Below are 15087 nucleotides of genomic sequence, written 5' to 3'. Positions count from 1 at the left end.
AAAGAAAGAAAGAAAAAAAGACCGACCTAGTTTGACGCAGACAATAAAATTCAAGGCCATTGGCCTAGCATTCAACAGAACTGTGTGAGTATTGAGTAGACTCGACTTGTAGTTGATGGCAGCGGTAATCAGCAGGGACAGGGGTGAAAGACTCAGACGTTGGGACATGCTCCGCGACCCAATGATTCAACAAAGTTATAGGTAAGATACTATACTGTACCATACTATAGCTCATATCAAGTTGAAGCTCAATGATTTACCATGTGATACGCCAAGTGCGCTGTGCTTACAACGTAGTAGTGAAGCAGTGGTGTGGTCTGCAAGGCATATTTGATCCAATCCCCGAGGGCCCTCCCACGTAGATGGGGATGGATTCATACAAAAAGAAAAGGGAAAGGAAAAAAAAAAGAACAATGAGGTTATTCTCATCCTGCTGTTAAGTACCTGACAAGGAAGCCTGTAATGCACTGTTGATTTGTGTACTTATTCCCCCACATGTTCTTTCACCCTGGCCTTGTGGTTCCACGTCCCAGGCGCACGCAACCCTTTTTCAAGGCTGAAGAAGGGATAGAAGGAACCGGGGCCCTGGACCGGCACCCCCTGTCTGTCCCCATAGGCTTTTGTGGAGTTAAATGCTGGCCTTGCTTGTCTTGTACGGAGAAGAAAACGAGCCTGTCATTGAAAAATATCCACTTCACGGCCGCGCGCCAGTCTCTGATCCTGACGATCCTGGGATTGTCAGATTGCACTGTTGGGTTTCCCTTCTCGCTTTCTCCGGGCCATGCTTTTCTGGGGCTTCCAGGTGTCCTCGTCCCCTTACGAGCCTCTTCTACCCTCACACTCTTCATCCGTTCTCCTTTCTCTCTGCCCTGACAAGTCTACTCTTCTACACACCCCACTCCCTTCTTTTTGTCTTCCTCTCTCTTCTCCCCCCCCTTTTCGCCCCTCCTCCCCCCCTCCCCTTCTCTTCCGTGTGCCTGCGTCCTTGTCGGCCGCCGCCCTGTCTTTTCCCTAATTGAGACAAGTCGAGCTCGAGTCGAGACGATCCGGGCTGGACCGACCCGACTCCATCGGTTTTCTGCACCGCCAGCGCCGCCCGTCTACGCAGTTTTTCTCTTCCCTCATTATTTTGGTTACTGTACTGTGCACTTTTCTTTCTCGACGTGGTCAGCACCCCGCCAACGTACGTATTTGACGGGGTTCTGGATCCAGCATATTGTTTGCGACATTCATTTGTTCTGATTCTGATTCATCAGCAGTATAGTACTTGCGACTGACTGTGTGCTGTACTTGCATGCTTGCGTGTTTTTGGGTGTGACATCCGTCAATTTCTACCTACCTGCAACATATTTTACCACAGTCGTCTTCATCGACAGCACTGTGATCCTTTTTCCTCTTTTCGATTTCCCTCGTCTAATTCAATCACCACTATCCATATTGACTCTTGTCGTTTGTCAATTTTTTCTTCTTCTTTTTTTTATTTATTACTATTTCTTTCGCCCTCCTTTCGAGAGTCTTTTTGACCAAGCCAACCTTAAAAAAAAAAAGCGTCAATCATACTTGCCTTTCTGACCAGAGCAAGCAAAAAGCCGCCCGACCTCCTGTTGCTCACAAAGGCGGACCTAATCTGGCATCGAACCCCCTGGCTCATTTCACCCCCTCACGCCTTGATTGGACTGGCCGCGCCCACGCCCACGTCACGACATCAACAACAACAACAATAACATTAATCCTGGTGGATTGAAAAAGAGCACCACTCTTCTTCTACTGCGCTTTTGGGCCAGTTTTTAGAGGTGTGTGCAGGACGCGGCCGTATCGTCTTGTTTGGCCGCCCGGCCGCCGACCCTTTATTGTTGCCACAACAACTGATTAACGTCCTACGACCGCGTTCCATTGTGCTGCCATCATTCCAGCCAATCCAAGCGCTTCCCCTGCTCGATCAATTTCAATACGACCATCCGATCTCCTCTACCTCCTGTCGCTTCAACCGTCCTTCCTCGAGCGTCGTGCTGCCACATACACCCGATCCCGCGAGGGTGGGAAAAACCCTGCTGCATCGCATCGCATCGCATCGCATCGTACCGCATCGCATTGCATCTTATCGCACCACATCAAATCAAACAAGAGCCAAGTCAGCAGCAGGATTCTCTCGCAGGGGTGGCATCGTGACGGATCGTCGACCTCCTGGCGCCCCCGCCAGCCCCTCCTCTTTTCTTCGCACAATACAACTCAAGTTTTCGGAGCTGTCGTCCCATGGTCTAATCACTGCTCGGCATCCGAAGAAGTCGTCGTGTGCGTTCTCTTGTGTGTCCGCCCCTGGGCACAACAACGGTCACCACGATGGCTTCCCAGAAGCCGTCCCTGGTGATCGGCCAGGAGAACACCCTCGACCCTTTCGTCACCACCGGCGGTCCCACTGCTCCCACCAACCTCCGCTTCTCGGGCTTCGATGGCGACTCCTTCGCCCTCGGCCCCGGCGCCTCGCCTACCTCGGCGAAACGCGCACTGGAGGCTCACCTGGCCGACACTGAGCGTCGCATGGAGGAGGCCGGAAAGCTGGGAACCGCCCTTGTCCAGCAGCGCAAGGAGCTCACCGACCGCCTGAAGGAGGTGGAGCAGCTCGAGGCCGAGGACGAGCTGTCGCCGGAACTCAAGCTGAAGCTGACTGCCATCGAGAAGGACTTCAACGAGGTCGCCAGGGAGAGCGCCCGGGCCTTCCTCCCCAAGCATCGCGTCCCTAGCGGCGAGGCGAACCCGGGCACGCCCTTCACTCCCAGTAAGGATGTGGTGAGGGTAAGCTGGCTCCCGCCCCCACTCATATTGATCCCGCCCTGTCGTGGGCTGGTGAGGGGTTTCTTTCACTCACAGCTGACACACGTTGGTATCTACACAGAGGTCTATGAGCCCTTCAAAGTTCGACAACCACAAGTTCGAGAGCCTGGCCACCGGGTCCCCTAGCAAGTTCAGCGTTCCCAACCGCAAGGCGCGCAACCAGCCTGCCAACCGCATCCACGACATCGAGTTCGCCGCCGAGATCAGCACCTCCCTCATCACACAAGTTCGCAACCTGCAGGCCCTCCTGCAGGAGAGGGACGAGGAGGTCAAGGATCTCAAGTCGGAAAAATCAGGCCTCGAGGTCGAAGTCCAGGGCTTCCAGCAGCGCATGAGGAATCTGGACGAGAGCGAGAGCCGCTACAAGGACGAGAACTGGTCCCTCGAGACACAGATCCAGGAGTTCATTGCCGGACAAAAGGAGGCTGCAGATCGGGAGAAGAAGCTGAGCCACGCCCTCAACGCTCTCCAGGCCGATAAGAACGCGACCCAGCGCGAGCTCGACGAGATCAGGGCCGCCCATTCCAAGCTTGCCGAGGACCATGCTGCCGCCGTCAAGCACCACGACATCGAGCTCGGCACCGCCAAGCGCAACGCCATCATGGCCGAGGGCGAGCGCGCAGCCCTGCAGCGCAAGATCGACGAGCTGACCAGCCAGAACCAGGAGCTCGCCAAGGCCATCTCGGGCGAGAGGGGAAGGACCAGCCAGCGCAACTCTCCGTCCGGAAGCAGCGAGGACGACCTGGAGAATGCCAGCGGCAACCTGACCCCTGAGCATTCCCCGCCGCCATCGCCCATCAAGCCTACGCCCAGACACGCCATGCTCGAGACCGAGACTCTAAAGACCTCCCTGCAACACGCCCAGCGCACAATCCAGAGCCTCCGCACCAACGTTCATAGGGAGAAGACCGAGAAGCTCGAGCTGAAGCGCATGCTCCAGGAGTCCCGGGACGAGATCGAGAAGCTGCGCAGCGACCCGGTCGAGCGGCCCCACCAGAAGCGTGCCCGTGAGGCCAAGTCTCGCGAGTTTAAGAAGCCTGCCAAGCTGGACAAGCTGGGCACCGCCCGTGCGATCAAGGCCGAGATCTTTGAGGACCCAGAATGGGAGGATGCCTCCGTCAGAGGTCCTCCCCTGATGCTGGCCCGCATGACCGGCCAGGCTGATATCCCCATCCCCTCCACCGAGTCAGACGAATTTGAGACTGCCAACGAGGCGCACGAGTCCACCGATGCCTTTGAGACGGCCCACGAGCGTGGCGGTACCGAGACGGAGGAGGCCTTCCAGACGGGCGCTGAGGACTTGGACTCGGACGACACCGAGATTGAGAGCCCGTCCAGGCGGGCTGGAGCGGCCAGGGCCAGCGGTGCTCTGAAGAAGGCCCCCATCTTCGCATCACCCGGCCCGGCGTACACGTACGAGAGCACGGCCTCGACGTCGGCAAGTGAGGACGAGGACTACACGGATCCTACGAGGACACCCAACTCGCAGCCGAGAAGGGTGCGGATGCGTGCCAACCACGGCCCCTCGTCCTCGTCGCGCCGTTTCTCCAGGCAGCTGAGTGAGGAGCCTGGCTTCCAGGGCAGCCCTGCCAGCATGATCAGCCAGACCAACCGCAGCTTCTCGAGCACACAGGGCCTGCCCCGACAGAGCCTTTTCGCCGAGCTTGGGGAGTTGGAGGGCAGTGATGAAGACTCGACCGTCGGCACGCCTGGCCAGAGGAGCCTGCGCTCCGTCACCCCGGCTTCAACGGCAAGAGGCATGACTGCTTCGCCACGATCCGTCGTGCCGCCTGTGCCGGCGATGCCCAAGATCATCATGGTGGATAGCGGTATGATGACCGAGCCTGTTGATCCGCAATCCGTCGCGGCAGCCGCTCTGTCTCCTCAGCGCCCAATGTCTATGGACTCGGTGGTGTTCAGTTCCATGCGCGACGGGTCTCCATCGGCCTCTCCCGACCGCGATACAGGCGCCGAATATGCCGACTCTGAGACGGAAGAGAACCTCACCCAGCCCCTTTCGCCATTCAAGTCGCCTACTGTCGTCGGTGGCATGCCCACGCCAATCCTCGCCCCGCCACAGCAGCTCACAGTATCTGACGTCCACACACAAGAGGTGGAGCCTCAAGCAGAACCCGAGCCTGCGCCCGCTCTGCCTCCTCGGCTGGGTCTCTCGAGCGTGTTCTCCGAACATGTCGAGCCAGTCGCTGAGGCAGAGGTGCCACCTCCTGCCCTCAGCATGTCGCGCGTCGTAGCTGAAGGTATTGACCCCGTGGCTGAGCCCGAGGTGCCACCTCCTCCGGCCCCGACACTGTCGGTCTCGTCACTTGTCGCGGAGCACGTCGAGCCGGTGGCAGAGCCCTTGCCTCCTCCTCCCACACTGGTGTTCTCCCAAGTCTCCTCGGCAGAGACGGAGCCTGTGGCCGAGCCTGAGCCCGAGCCTCGGGTTGTTACTGTTGTCGAGTACAGAGAGGCGCCTAAGCCACCTCCTGCAGATCTGGCCTTGTCTCCGATATACTCTGCTGAGACGGAGCCTGTATCCGAACCAGAGCCCGAGCCGAGAGTCGTTACTGTTGTCGAGTACAGGGAAGCACCTTTGCCACCTCCTGCGGTCCTCGACTTCTCCCCAATTTCCTCTGCCGAGACGGAACCTGTGGCCGAGCCTGAGGCCGAGCCTCGTGTGGTGACTGTCGTCGAGTACAGAGACCAGCCCACGCCGCCTCCTGCGGAGCTGACCTTTACCACGATCTCGTCGGCAGAGGTCGAGCCAGTGGCCGAGCCAGCGCCTGAGCCTCAGGTCGTCCGTGTCGTGGAGTATGTGGAAGCCCCTCAACCGCCACCTGCAGAGCTGTCCTTGTCTGCAGTTTCTTCCACAGACGTGGAGCCAGTCGCTCAACCCGAGCCTGAACCACGCGTTGTACATGTCGTGGAGTATGTGGAAGCACCTCCGCCTCCGCCTGCACAGCTGTCGTACTCCGGTCTCATTAGCGAGGGCATTGAGCCGCGGGAGGTGCCGCAGCCCCTTTCTCCGACCCTGACGGTGTCCCCCATCGTGGTGGAGGATGTCGAGCCCAAGCCAGAAGCTGCGCCGCTCCCACCGCCCCTGTCTGTCTCCCAGGTCCTGTCGGAACAGGTCGAGCCTGTCAGCCCTGTGACACCTGTCTTGGAGAGGCAAATACCGTCCCCTCTCAATTTCTCCACCATTCAGTCTCTGGAGACACATCCCGAGGAGCCAGAATCACCTGTCTTCAGCAAGCCATTGCTCTCTGCACTCGGCCTGTCTGCCGTCGAGTCTCTTGCCACGGATGCTACCTCGCCCGCAAGTCCAAAGAGAAATGCATTCATCATCCCACGGGACGAGGAAGAACGACCAGTCACCCCGACGAAATGGGGCGTCTATTCATCGACCTCACCCCGGAAGGCCAAGGACGCCGATGCCGTCGTCATTGCTGAGGACGAGACAAGACAATCTCTCAATGCCTCTCCTTCGTCAGAGACGCCCGAGTCCCTCCAGCCGTTCAAGGAGATCTCAGCCAATGCCAGTGCCAAGCCTGCCCGCAAGATGCCTGTCCAGACTTCTGACTCAGGCGCGCAGACGTCTCTCACAGCTGAAGCGATCGACGAGATGTTCCAGGTCAAGAACAGCCAGCCACAATCTCCTGTGCTCTACAGGTCAGATTCGTTGGCCAGCGCCGATGGCATGAGCAGTCCAGGCACCGTCCGTGTAGGCCGGTCGCACGAGAGCATGGTTGGCGGTGCCCATCGCTTCAAGGGCAGGATGATCGACATGAGCGCCGAGACGGCTGCAGAGGCTGCTTTGCGCCGACCTGGCAGCGCCGCAAGCGCTCGTTCTCCGACCAAGAGTCTGCCCCCACTGCCGCCGAACCACAGGGAGGTCATCGAGGCTGCAAGGACCGGCACTGCAAACAGTGGCCACGGAACGATCGGCAGTATGGGTCCGCCACTTTTCCCTGCTTCTGCGTATAAGAATGCCATGAACAGACCCAGGACCCCCATGTCGACCAGCTCTAGGCACGGCGACTCAGCGGCTCGCCCTGAGAGGCCAGGAACCGCAGATGTCCACTCTCCTACCCGGCTGACTGCCAAGAGCCGCAAGTCCTCTGTGTCGTCCTTCGCTTCAGAGGTCGACCACAGGTTCAACATGGCCGGTGGCATGATGGGCATGCAAGGATCTGGCTTCGGTCCTAATACCGACCCGCGCATGATCCAGGCCATCACGCAGACCATGATTGGTGAATACCTGTGGAAGTACACTCGCAAGACAGGCCGTGGCGAGATGTCAGAGAACAGGCACCGGCGTTACTTCTGGGTCCATCCTTACACACGCACTCTGTACTGGAGTGATCGCGATCCAACCAATGCCGGTCGCGCTGAGCTTCGTGCCAAGAGCGTGCCTATCGAGGCCGTCCGTGTCGTCACGGACGACAACCCCATGCCTCCTGGACTGCACCGGAAGAGTCTCGTTATTATCGCACCAGGTCGAAGCGTCAAGTTCACCTGTACCACGGGTCAACGACACGAGACCTGGTTCAACGCCCTGTCCTACCTGCTGCTCCGAACCGACGGCGAGGGCCATGCAGACACGGAAGAGATGGTGAACGGCATCACCAGAGAGGACGTCGAGGAGTTCAATCCATCCCTTGACCGCCGCAACACAGCTGGAACTGGGGCACGTGGAGCCCCATCTATCTCATCGTACAACTCTCGTGGGACTCGTCAGGAGGCCGTCTCCGTCAACCTCGACGTGCCAACCTTGACGCCGAACCACAAGAAGGCCGTCTCGACAAGCGGCGTACGACCGAGCCTTGCCGGGCGGCTCAGCGGATACTGGAGGTCCACCCAGGACAGCTTGAGCCTGCGAGGTCGCAGTGGTTACAAGGACCAGCACAGCTTGTACTCGAACAATGAGGTGCACGATAGCGCCGAGGACCTCAGGGAGATGTACGAGAAGCAAGATAGGGAGTCGGATCGCTTGGAGAACGTCAGGGCGTGCTGCGATGGTAAGAGCCCTAAAATCACACCCACTTCCTCCTTCTGAGGGAGATTGCCAAGAAGTTTCTCGACCAGTATTGCTAACAGCCTGGCTCAGGTAAACACGACGTAGCCACTCTGACGGCGAAGAACCGAGCCCAGGGCAGCCACAGCCCTAGTCATACACATCTTCACGCACATCCAAGTCGCGCCAGCACACCGGCTACCGTCAGATCCGCGATCTGACCTCGAAACATTTTTCTCTATTGATTTGTCATTATGGTTCAGCACGAACACACTTTCAGCCACTCACGCACCGAGTAATTTCCTTTTTTTTTTTTTTTATATCAACAATCAATCACATGCGGCGAAATAGCAAATATTTCGGAAATTTCCTACAGAAACTGCTACGCCTGTCATTCATTCACTGTCACTACCTGATCATGCCAAAGAAAGAAAAGAAAAAAAAGACACCTCGGGCCGGCCACAAGCCTATTTTCTTCTCTATCTCTCACGAAGTGGACGATCGTCTTCTACGGCTCTTGGAGGTTCTCAACATCCTACGTGGGGATAGGCGGCTGGTACTGGTCACCACTCAAGTCTTGAGCTGTTGAGTAATACAAGAAACCACCCCGCCTCACAATCCTCACCCAGTCTTCAGGGCTTCCTATCTCCTTCTGTCCACCTGTACCAACATTTCTCCTTTTGAACCTTTTCACTTGTGCAGCAACGGGCTCTCCCGTCATGCAATGCTGGCGAGGGCCATCTGGGAACACACGTGCAGGAGTTGAGGAGGACCAGGATGCGAGTTTGCTCTATCGAAGGCGTTATGACTCGTTTTCTTCTTCATTTTCTTTGGGCCTTCCTATAAGCTACCTATCTACCCTCTTGGCTAGTACTGCTACCACTACTACACCCTCTACATTTCTTTTTTCTTCATCTTCTCGACTTATTGAATTCCTCTGCTCTCCGAGTCTGTTTTTTGTTAGGCGTGTGCATGAATGGTTGATTATTACGGAAGACAACTTCCCCCCGTATTACTCAATCTTCATCGCAAGGCACGAGAGATTGATATTGTCATTTGCAATTTACAGCAGAGCGAGGAAGAGAGTGGCGAGGAGCAGATACCACAAGATTGTCTTGTTTGTTGTTTCATTGAAGGGGGAGGGGACGGAGGAAGACAGCAATAGTAGTAGTAGTAAGTACTTAGAATTGGCTCTAATGATTAAATGATCAAACCTACATGTACGTTGTACAGCCGCGCGGTGTCCCCCGTATCATTTGCCTTTGCATCTCGTGTGCGTGTATGCGTAATACAAGAAGTCCACCCAATACGAGGGAAGAAAAGACCAACTTGTGTTTCCAACCTCCCCATACTCCAATTCCTCCTTACCTTGGGAGGATAATCATGATCGTATCACCAGCGTCATCATGAAACAGTAACAATAAGACCAGATAGAAGCCCCTCCCTTTTGTAAGGAACGAAAGCAATAAGAAAAAAGACAAGAGGAAAGAAAGGATAGAAACGATAGAGGCCCTCCCCACTAGGACCTACGCTATCATCACCAGTCCAGATCGCCAGGCCCGATGCCTAGCCTCGCCAGCTTCTGGATCACCGGCTCGAGCACCGCCTTCTCGCCGCGCATGCGCGCACCCTCCTTCATCCTCGAGTAGAAAACGGGACAGTCCTTGCTGTCGCAGTGGACCTCGTCGAGCGGCGACAGCCCCGCGCAGCTCTGGCACATCCTGACCACGTCTGCATACCGCCTCTCCTTGTTGTTGAGCCTGCCCTGTAGCCTGACCAGCGAGGCGGGTGCGTTGTGCCTGCACCGCCGGCAGATGATTGACGTTTCTTGGTCATTGTTCTTATGCTTCTTTTTCTTCTTCTTGGGGGGGGCGCCGCGGCGGCGATTGTTGCGACTGACGGTGGCGATGGAGGTGGAGGAGGAGGAGGCAAACTTGATCTTGACATTGCACACGACGCAGCTCGCCGGGCGGAGGTAGCTCTCGAGTGTGACCTTCTTCTTCTCGGGGCCGCCGGGCTGGATGCGCCGGACTTGCCGTACCTTGGGCATCTCGTCATACCACTGCCGCGCGCTGGCACCCACGAGGTTGAAGATGCGCTCCAGCGGCGGGATCAGGTTCTTGGTGATGTAGTACTCAGCGTCGAGCGTGAGGTGGTCGTTGTCGAGCAGATCCTCAGGTGCGATGCAGCGGTCTATCAGGCGTGCGCCGGGAGCGCCGCTGACCACGACGTACGGCACGCGCTCGCCGTATTGCGGCTCGGCGCGGGCGTCTGCAAGCATCTTTCTCGTCGCAATGAGGGCACCCGGCGGCGGTGGGCCCTTGTCTGAGTATGTGCCGAGCTTCACCTCCTTGGCGAAGCAGAAGTCCTGCACCGATACCTGCCCTCGCATGATCTTGGCGCACTGGGCTTGGACGTAGCTCTTGATCTGGCTCAGGTCCGCCGTCTCGAAGAGAAGCTTGAGGGCCTTCTCCTCGATCATCTGCTCCGCCGGCGTCCCGTCACGGCGGACGGTCTCGATGCCCTTGGCGTCAAACTCCGGCTTGACTTGGTCGCGGCTCTCGTACTTGTAGCCGACGTAGCGTTTCTTGGCAAGGAGCACGCACGGGTGGTACACCTTCTCGAACTTGAGCTTCACGGGCCGCGGGTTCATGTCGGTAATAGCCTTTGCGATTTCATTGCCAATGTCGAAGGCCTGGTCGCGCGTGCGCCCCTTCAGGTGGATGAAAAGGCTGTCCGTGTCGCCATACACAACCTCAGCGCCCCATTTCTCGACGGAGTGGATGTAGGCAATGGCGCGCTCGAGGGTCTCGCGGCCGGTTTGGACAATGCTGTCTGCTATCTCGGAGCACGGCATGCGGCCGGAAAAGGAGGCCGAGGTGTAGCCGTATGTGACGTTGGCGAGGAGCTTGAGGGCGAGTTGCCTGTTGTTCAGGAGCTGCTGCAGGGTCTTGTCGGCTTTGTCTTGCTTCATGCCGCTCTTGACCATGACTCTGGTCTCGAGGATTTCTGTGAGCATCTTCGCCAGCAGGGACTTTCGAACCTCGACTTTGGCGTACATCATGCCGTTTGGTGTGATGTTGATGTAGTCTTGAAGGAGCTCAAGCAGCCTCTCCTGGCGTTTATATTCGGTGAATCCCATTTTGTTGGTGCCCCGCCAGTTTACAATTCTTCCTAGGAATGTCGAGTAGCAAAGGTTGTAGGCGATCATGACACTAGGATACAGGCTCTGGAAATCAAGCACCAACACAGGACTGCTGTAGAACGCGCTCTGAGGCTCCATGACTAGCGGTAGGCACTCCAGAGCATTTTGCCCACCGACCTGTTTTCTGCTTGGAGAGACAAGGACAAAGTTCTCGGGTTTGGCGATCCGAAACATGATTGATTCGACCTTGAACTGAGAGCCTCTGGAGAAGACCGAGAAAAAGTCCACGCCTAGCAAACGCGCTTGTTCGCTCGTACGAGGGATCAGTTCGTTCTCTTCGAGAATTTGGATGTCCAACTTGGTCCTCGAGATATAATACTGGAGGACTTTTGCTAAATCTGCGTGACGGCCGCTGGCATACCAGTCTGACAGCGTCCGGTGGTTGTAATGTGGGATTCGCCGGTGAAGGAGATGCCAAGTAACATTCTCCATGGTGTATTGAAGCAGGTTCATCTCACCTCGCATTGCTCGCCAGATGTTGATCATATGGCGTCCAGTAACACGAATGGTCGACGTAGTGTTGAATCCCCAGCGGTCAGAGTCCTTGCCGAATCGCCCGTGAGACTGGGTCTTGACGCGAGAGAATTCATCGCACAGGTTGTAGTCGTACTTGTGCCTGGCTCGCTCAATGAGGTAGCCCCAGGAGCTGCCATGAACCTCGTATCCGGTAAGGACGTCTGGATCATGGTTCCGGACAGTCTCCACCATTCGCACCATGGCGTCGAGTTCAGTGAGTTCTTCCAAGACTTCGACTTTGGTGTGCCTGCGCAATCGTTCCGCCAGAATGCCATCCTCCGAAACCACAATGATCCCACAGAGAGTGCTCTCGGCCTGACTGCCGGCCTGGAAGTTCTCGTCCGACTTGGTGGCCCAGAAGATGCACTGGACTTCATCCTCTTCAGGATTCGGGGCGAGCTTCCCCCTCGTGCTGACGTGAACCTCTAGACTCATCGTACTCATGTACTGCGCTTCGTGTTCGACACTGGTGGTTTTCTTCCTCTGTGAATACTTGAACCCGTGCTTGTTCTTCGGCGTCGCTCCGACAATCTGCGACAGAAATGGCCTCTGTGTTGGTCCTGGAGCTGTCCTGGCGGTTTCTCCTGACGCGGACTTGCTCTTCTGCTTGGCTGCCCACCACTCTCTGACTTCACCTAGTGTGGGTGGGGGGTCTGCAATCTCCCAGCTGCGCAGGGAGCATTGCTGGCTTCTCCTTTCGTACTCCAAGTCGTTTTGCCTCTTCTTGTCTGCGTCGGGCGCAACACGACGGCCGAATGTAGCGGACGACTGACCTGTTGCGTCAAACTCAGGGAGGAACGGTAGAGTATTTCCAGTAAGACGGAACTCTTTGCCGGCATACTCCTTCATGCGAGGAGGGACATCTTTTTCCCGACTGTAAAAGGGGTCTTGGTAGATGACATCGGGCAACCCATTGCCTTGCATAGTCGCACAGACCTCGGCAGCTGTTGGTGGAGCGTGGTCAAGGACGCCAGCGAGCAACATAGATCTATCATCAGAGAAGAATGCCTGTGGTTCGTTGAATACCGAGGACGGGGGGGTGCCAGATCGGTACAAAGAGGCCGTGTCAGGCGACTTGACCGCTCTATATGTACTGGGAGGCACTTGTTCTGAGGTGGGAGACTTGCCAAAGCTGACATCCCTTTTTATTAATTCGTCGTCACTCTTTTGAGAGCTGCTGTGTTGGCTCAGACGCAATATCGTACTTGGGTCTTGAGGATCTTTGACAACACCAAAGGATAATTTTCGTTCGTCTTCCTGCTTGAACACAAGGCCGTTCACCGTTAGTCTCTTCGGCTCTGTTGACTGAAGCCTTGCATGATGTTGTAGATCAGCCGTAGTCAACGAGGCCATTGGATCTTTCGCATGCGCATTTACGAACGTGACTGCCTGTGTGAGGGGCGCGCGGTTGGTCCCTTCGATTCTTGGCCGTTTGGGGTCGGACACGCGAGAATTTGGACTGCTGGCCCTCTTGAGCAGCGCATCACCAGGGTTTGGTGACGGCGGGCTCACAGTGTCCTTGACGGCCAAACCTTCCCTGCTGATAGCTTCAATCAACTCTTCCGTGATAGGGAGGACAGGATACTGTCCAGTCTTCCCTTTGCTCAAGCCAATGCCCTTGTAGCGTCTGGCGGGACGAAATTTCGCCTTACCAGGCGGTGGTGAAGGTGCTGCTCGAGCAGCGGACCGCCCCACAAATGCTGTCGAATAATTCGCCGTGGGCTGTGGCGGAACCCGTTGACGATGCTGTGACTTCTCCGACTTGGCACCCGCCACTTGCTGGGAAGCCTTCCGGGCGAGTTTTTCCTTTTGAATTCGCTCCTCGTCAGAATCCTCGGGGTACAATTCGTCTTCTTCTTCTTGGGCTGCGACGATCTGCTCTTCTGGCACCTGGTGTGGCAAGCCCAGAGCGGGCATGAGCTTGTGAGGAAACAGGTCCTCGACAGACTGTAGCATCGTGTTGACATCATCTCCAAGCCTTTTCTGTTGTACAAAGGTATCGAAAGAAACCGTTGAATGCCCGTTTGCTGCTGCCTCGTGGGCGATGAGGTCTTGGATCTGTTGCATGTACTCGTCCTCGTGGATCCAACCCTGAGGCTGTGAGTCTCGTGGGTCCGCAGACATGGACACAAGTGCTTCAGGAGGGAACGGCGTGCTTCCGGGCTTGGTCAGCCCCATCCGCCGTTTTCGACGCTTCGTCTCGTCCTTCCACAGCCCCGCCATGCTGTGGACCAATTTCAGGCTGGATGGCACAGGGTGATCCTTCTCGGTAAAGTCATGATGTAACCGTCTTTCCTTGACGGCCTTGCGGTTCAAGATATCTTGGACGCAAATGTCCACTTCGATCGAGCAGTGGCTCACGCGAGGCAGCGCATGATCTTCTGTGATGCGGTCGTGAGGGATCGACGAGCTGTGCCATACGTGTATTGACGAAGAACTGCCCTCCTCTTCGCCAAAGTCGGGCACGGGCGACCGGAACACAGTCTTGCCGCTTTCTAGGTAGTCGCATCCGTAGAGGTTGTAATCGCACATAAACTGCAGCAGGTATTGCAGGTGGGCCTCGTACGGCTGGAACCTTCTCTTCATGATAGCCCCCTGTTGAAGCAGGTCTGCCAGCCTGGTCATGACCATCGGGTTGAACATGTAGATCTTGAGGAAGAATCGATATCCAACGTGATAGCCGTAAAATGGCACACCCTTGGTGATTGTTATCCTGGCGACATATTTGTTCTTGTTGTTGTAGGCATTTTGGCGGAAGCTCACAGCCAAGGCATGATCGATGGAAAGATGCAACCTATAGATGTAGGCACCCACTACGCAGAATTGTCAGAGAGAAAAAAAAGGAAAGAAAGTATAAGGAAAGAAAGAAAAACAGAAAGAAACAAGACCCTCGTGCGCATACGCAGCATGCAGTGGTCTCGACTCACCCTCCTCTTGGCCCAGGCCACCGGTGTACTCAATGTACAGATACGGAAAGGCCCCATGAATATGCGCGCAGACTTTCTGCCCCGTCTGAGTAGACCCAAAGATCCTGACGACGGGAACCTTGGGCTCCTGGGACAGCTGTTCCGGCCGCACATCGTTGCGAAGCTGCGGGTCATATTTGGTCGGGGTCGCTTGGTAGAAGTCGATGCAGTTCAGTCGAACTTTGAAGACATCCATGACGACAGCCGTGCGCCGTCCGCAGAGTTTGGGGGGTGCGACGCTGGCACATTGTCCTGAAATTCTGAAAGAAAAAAAAAGGCAGTTCAAACAGAAATCATGATCTCTAACGCAAACATTCTCTTTTGGGGTTTGCCTCTCCGGGCACATGTGTTGGTGTCCTTGTGAAGGGAAACGCGGTTCTGACCTCGAAGCGCGTATTAGTGACATCGGTACGTACCTCGCAGCCCTGTCCATAATCATTACGTAAGCAATCCTCACCCCCCCATGCATGACGCTGCTACGCCTTTGCGACTGCTGGAGAAGCAACTTCTTGAGACTCCAGACGTTCTTCTCGCCATAGCATGGTGACGAGACT

At 56.3% G+C, this 15087-nt stretch overlaps 2 protein-coding genes across 2 annotated transcripts; one reads left to right on the top strand and one right to left on the bottom strand.

Annotated features, from left to right (window-relative positions):
• Positions 1 to 2340: 2340 nt before the first annotated feature.
• M406DRAFT_75441 (putative nuclear migration protein) lies at positions 2341 to 7888 on the top strand (the record flags this gene model as incomplete). The annotated part of the gene is made up of 2 exons (XM_040925840.1): positions 2341 to 2793; positions 2894 to 7888. The coding sequence occupies 2 exons, from the start codon at positions 2341 to 2343 to the stop codon at positions 7886 to 7888; spliced, it is 5448 nt and encodes a 1815-aa protein (XP_040771064.1).
• Positions 7889 to 9012: 1124 nt separating this feature from the next.
• Positions 9013 to 14729, bottom strand: Rev3 (Rev3, catalytic subunit of DNA polymerase zeta; the record flags this gene model as incomplete). Its single annotated transcript, XM_040914900.1, has 6 exons — positions 9013 to 9686; positions 9792 to 12114; positions 12163 to 12824; positions 13014 to 13289; positions 13344 to 14380; positions 14495 to 14729. The coding sequence occupies 6 exons, from the start codon at positions 14727 to 14729 to the stop codon at positions 9384 to 9386; spliced, it is 4836 nt and encodes a 1611-aa protein (XP_040771063.1). The 3' UTR covers positions 9013 to 9383.
• Positions 14730 to 15087: the final 358 nt, after the last annotated feature.

The sequence above is a fragment of the Cryphonectria parasitica genome, assembly GCF_011745365.1.
Source record: "Cryphonectria parasitica EP155 unplaced genomic scaffold M406scaffold_11, whole genome shotgun sequence".
NCBI lineage: Eukaryota > Fungi > Ascomycota > Sordariomycetes > Diaporthales > Cryphonectriaceae > Cryphonectria > Cryphonectria parasitica.
This window is presented reverse-complemented; position numbering and strand designations above follow the sequence as displayed.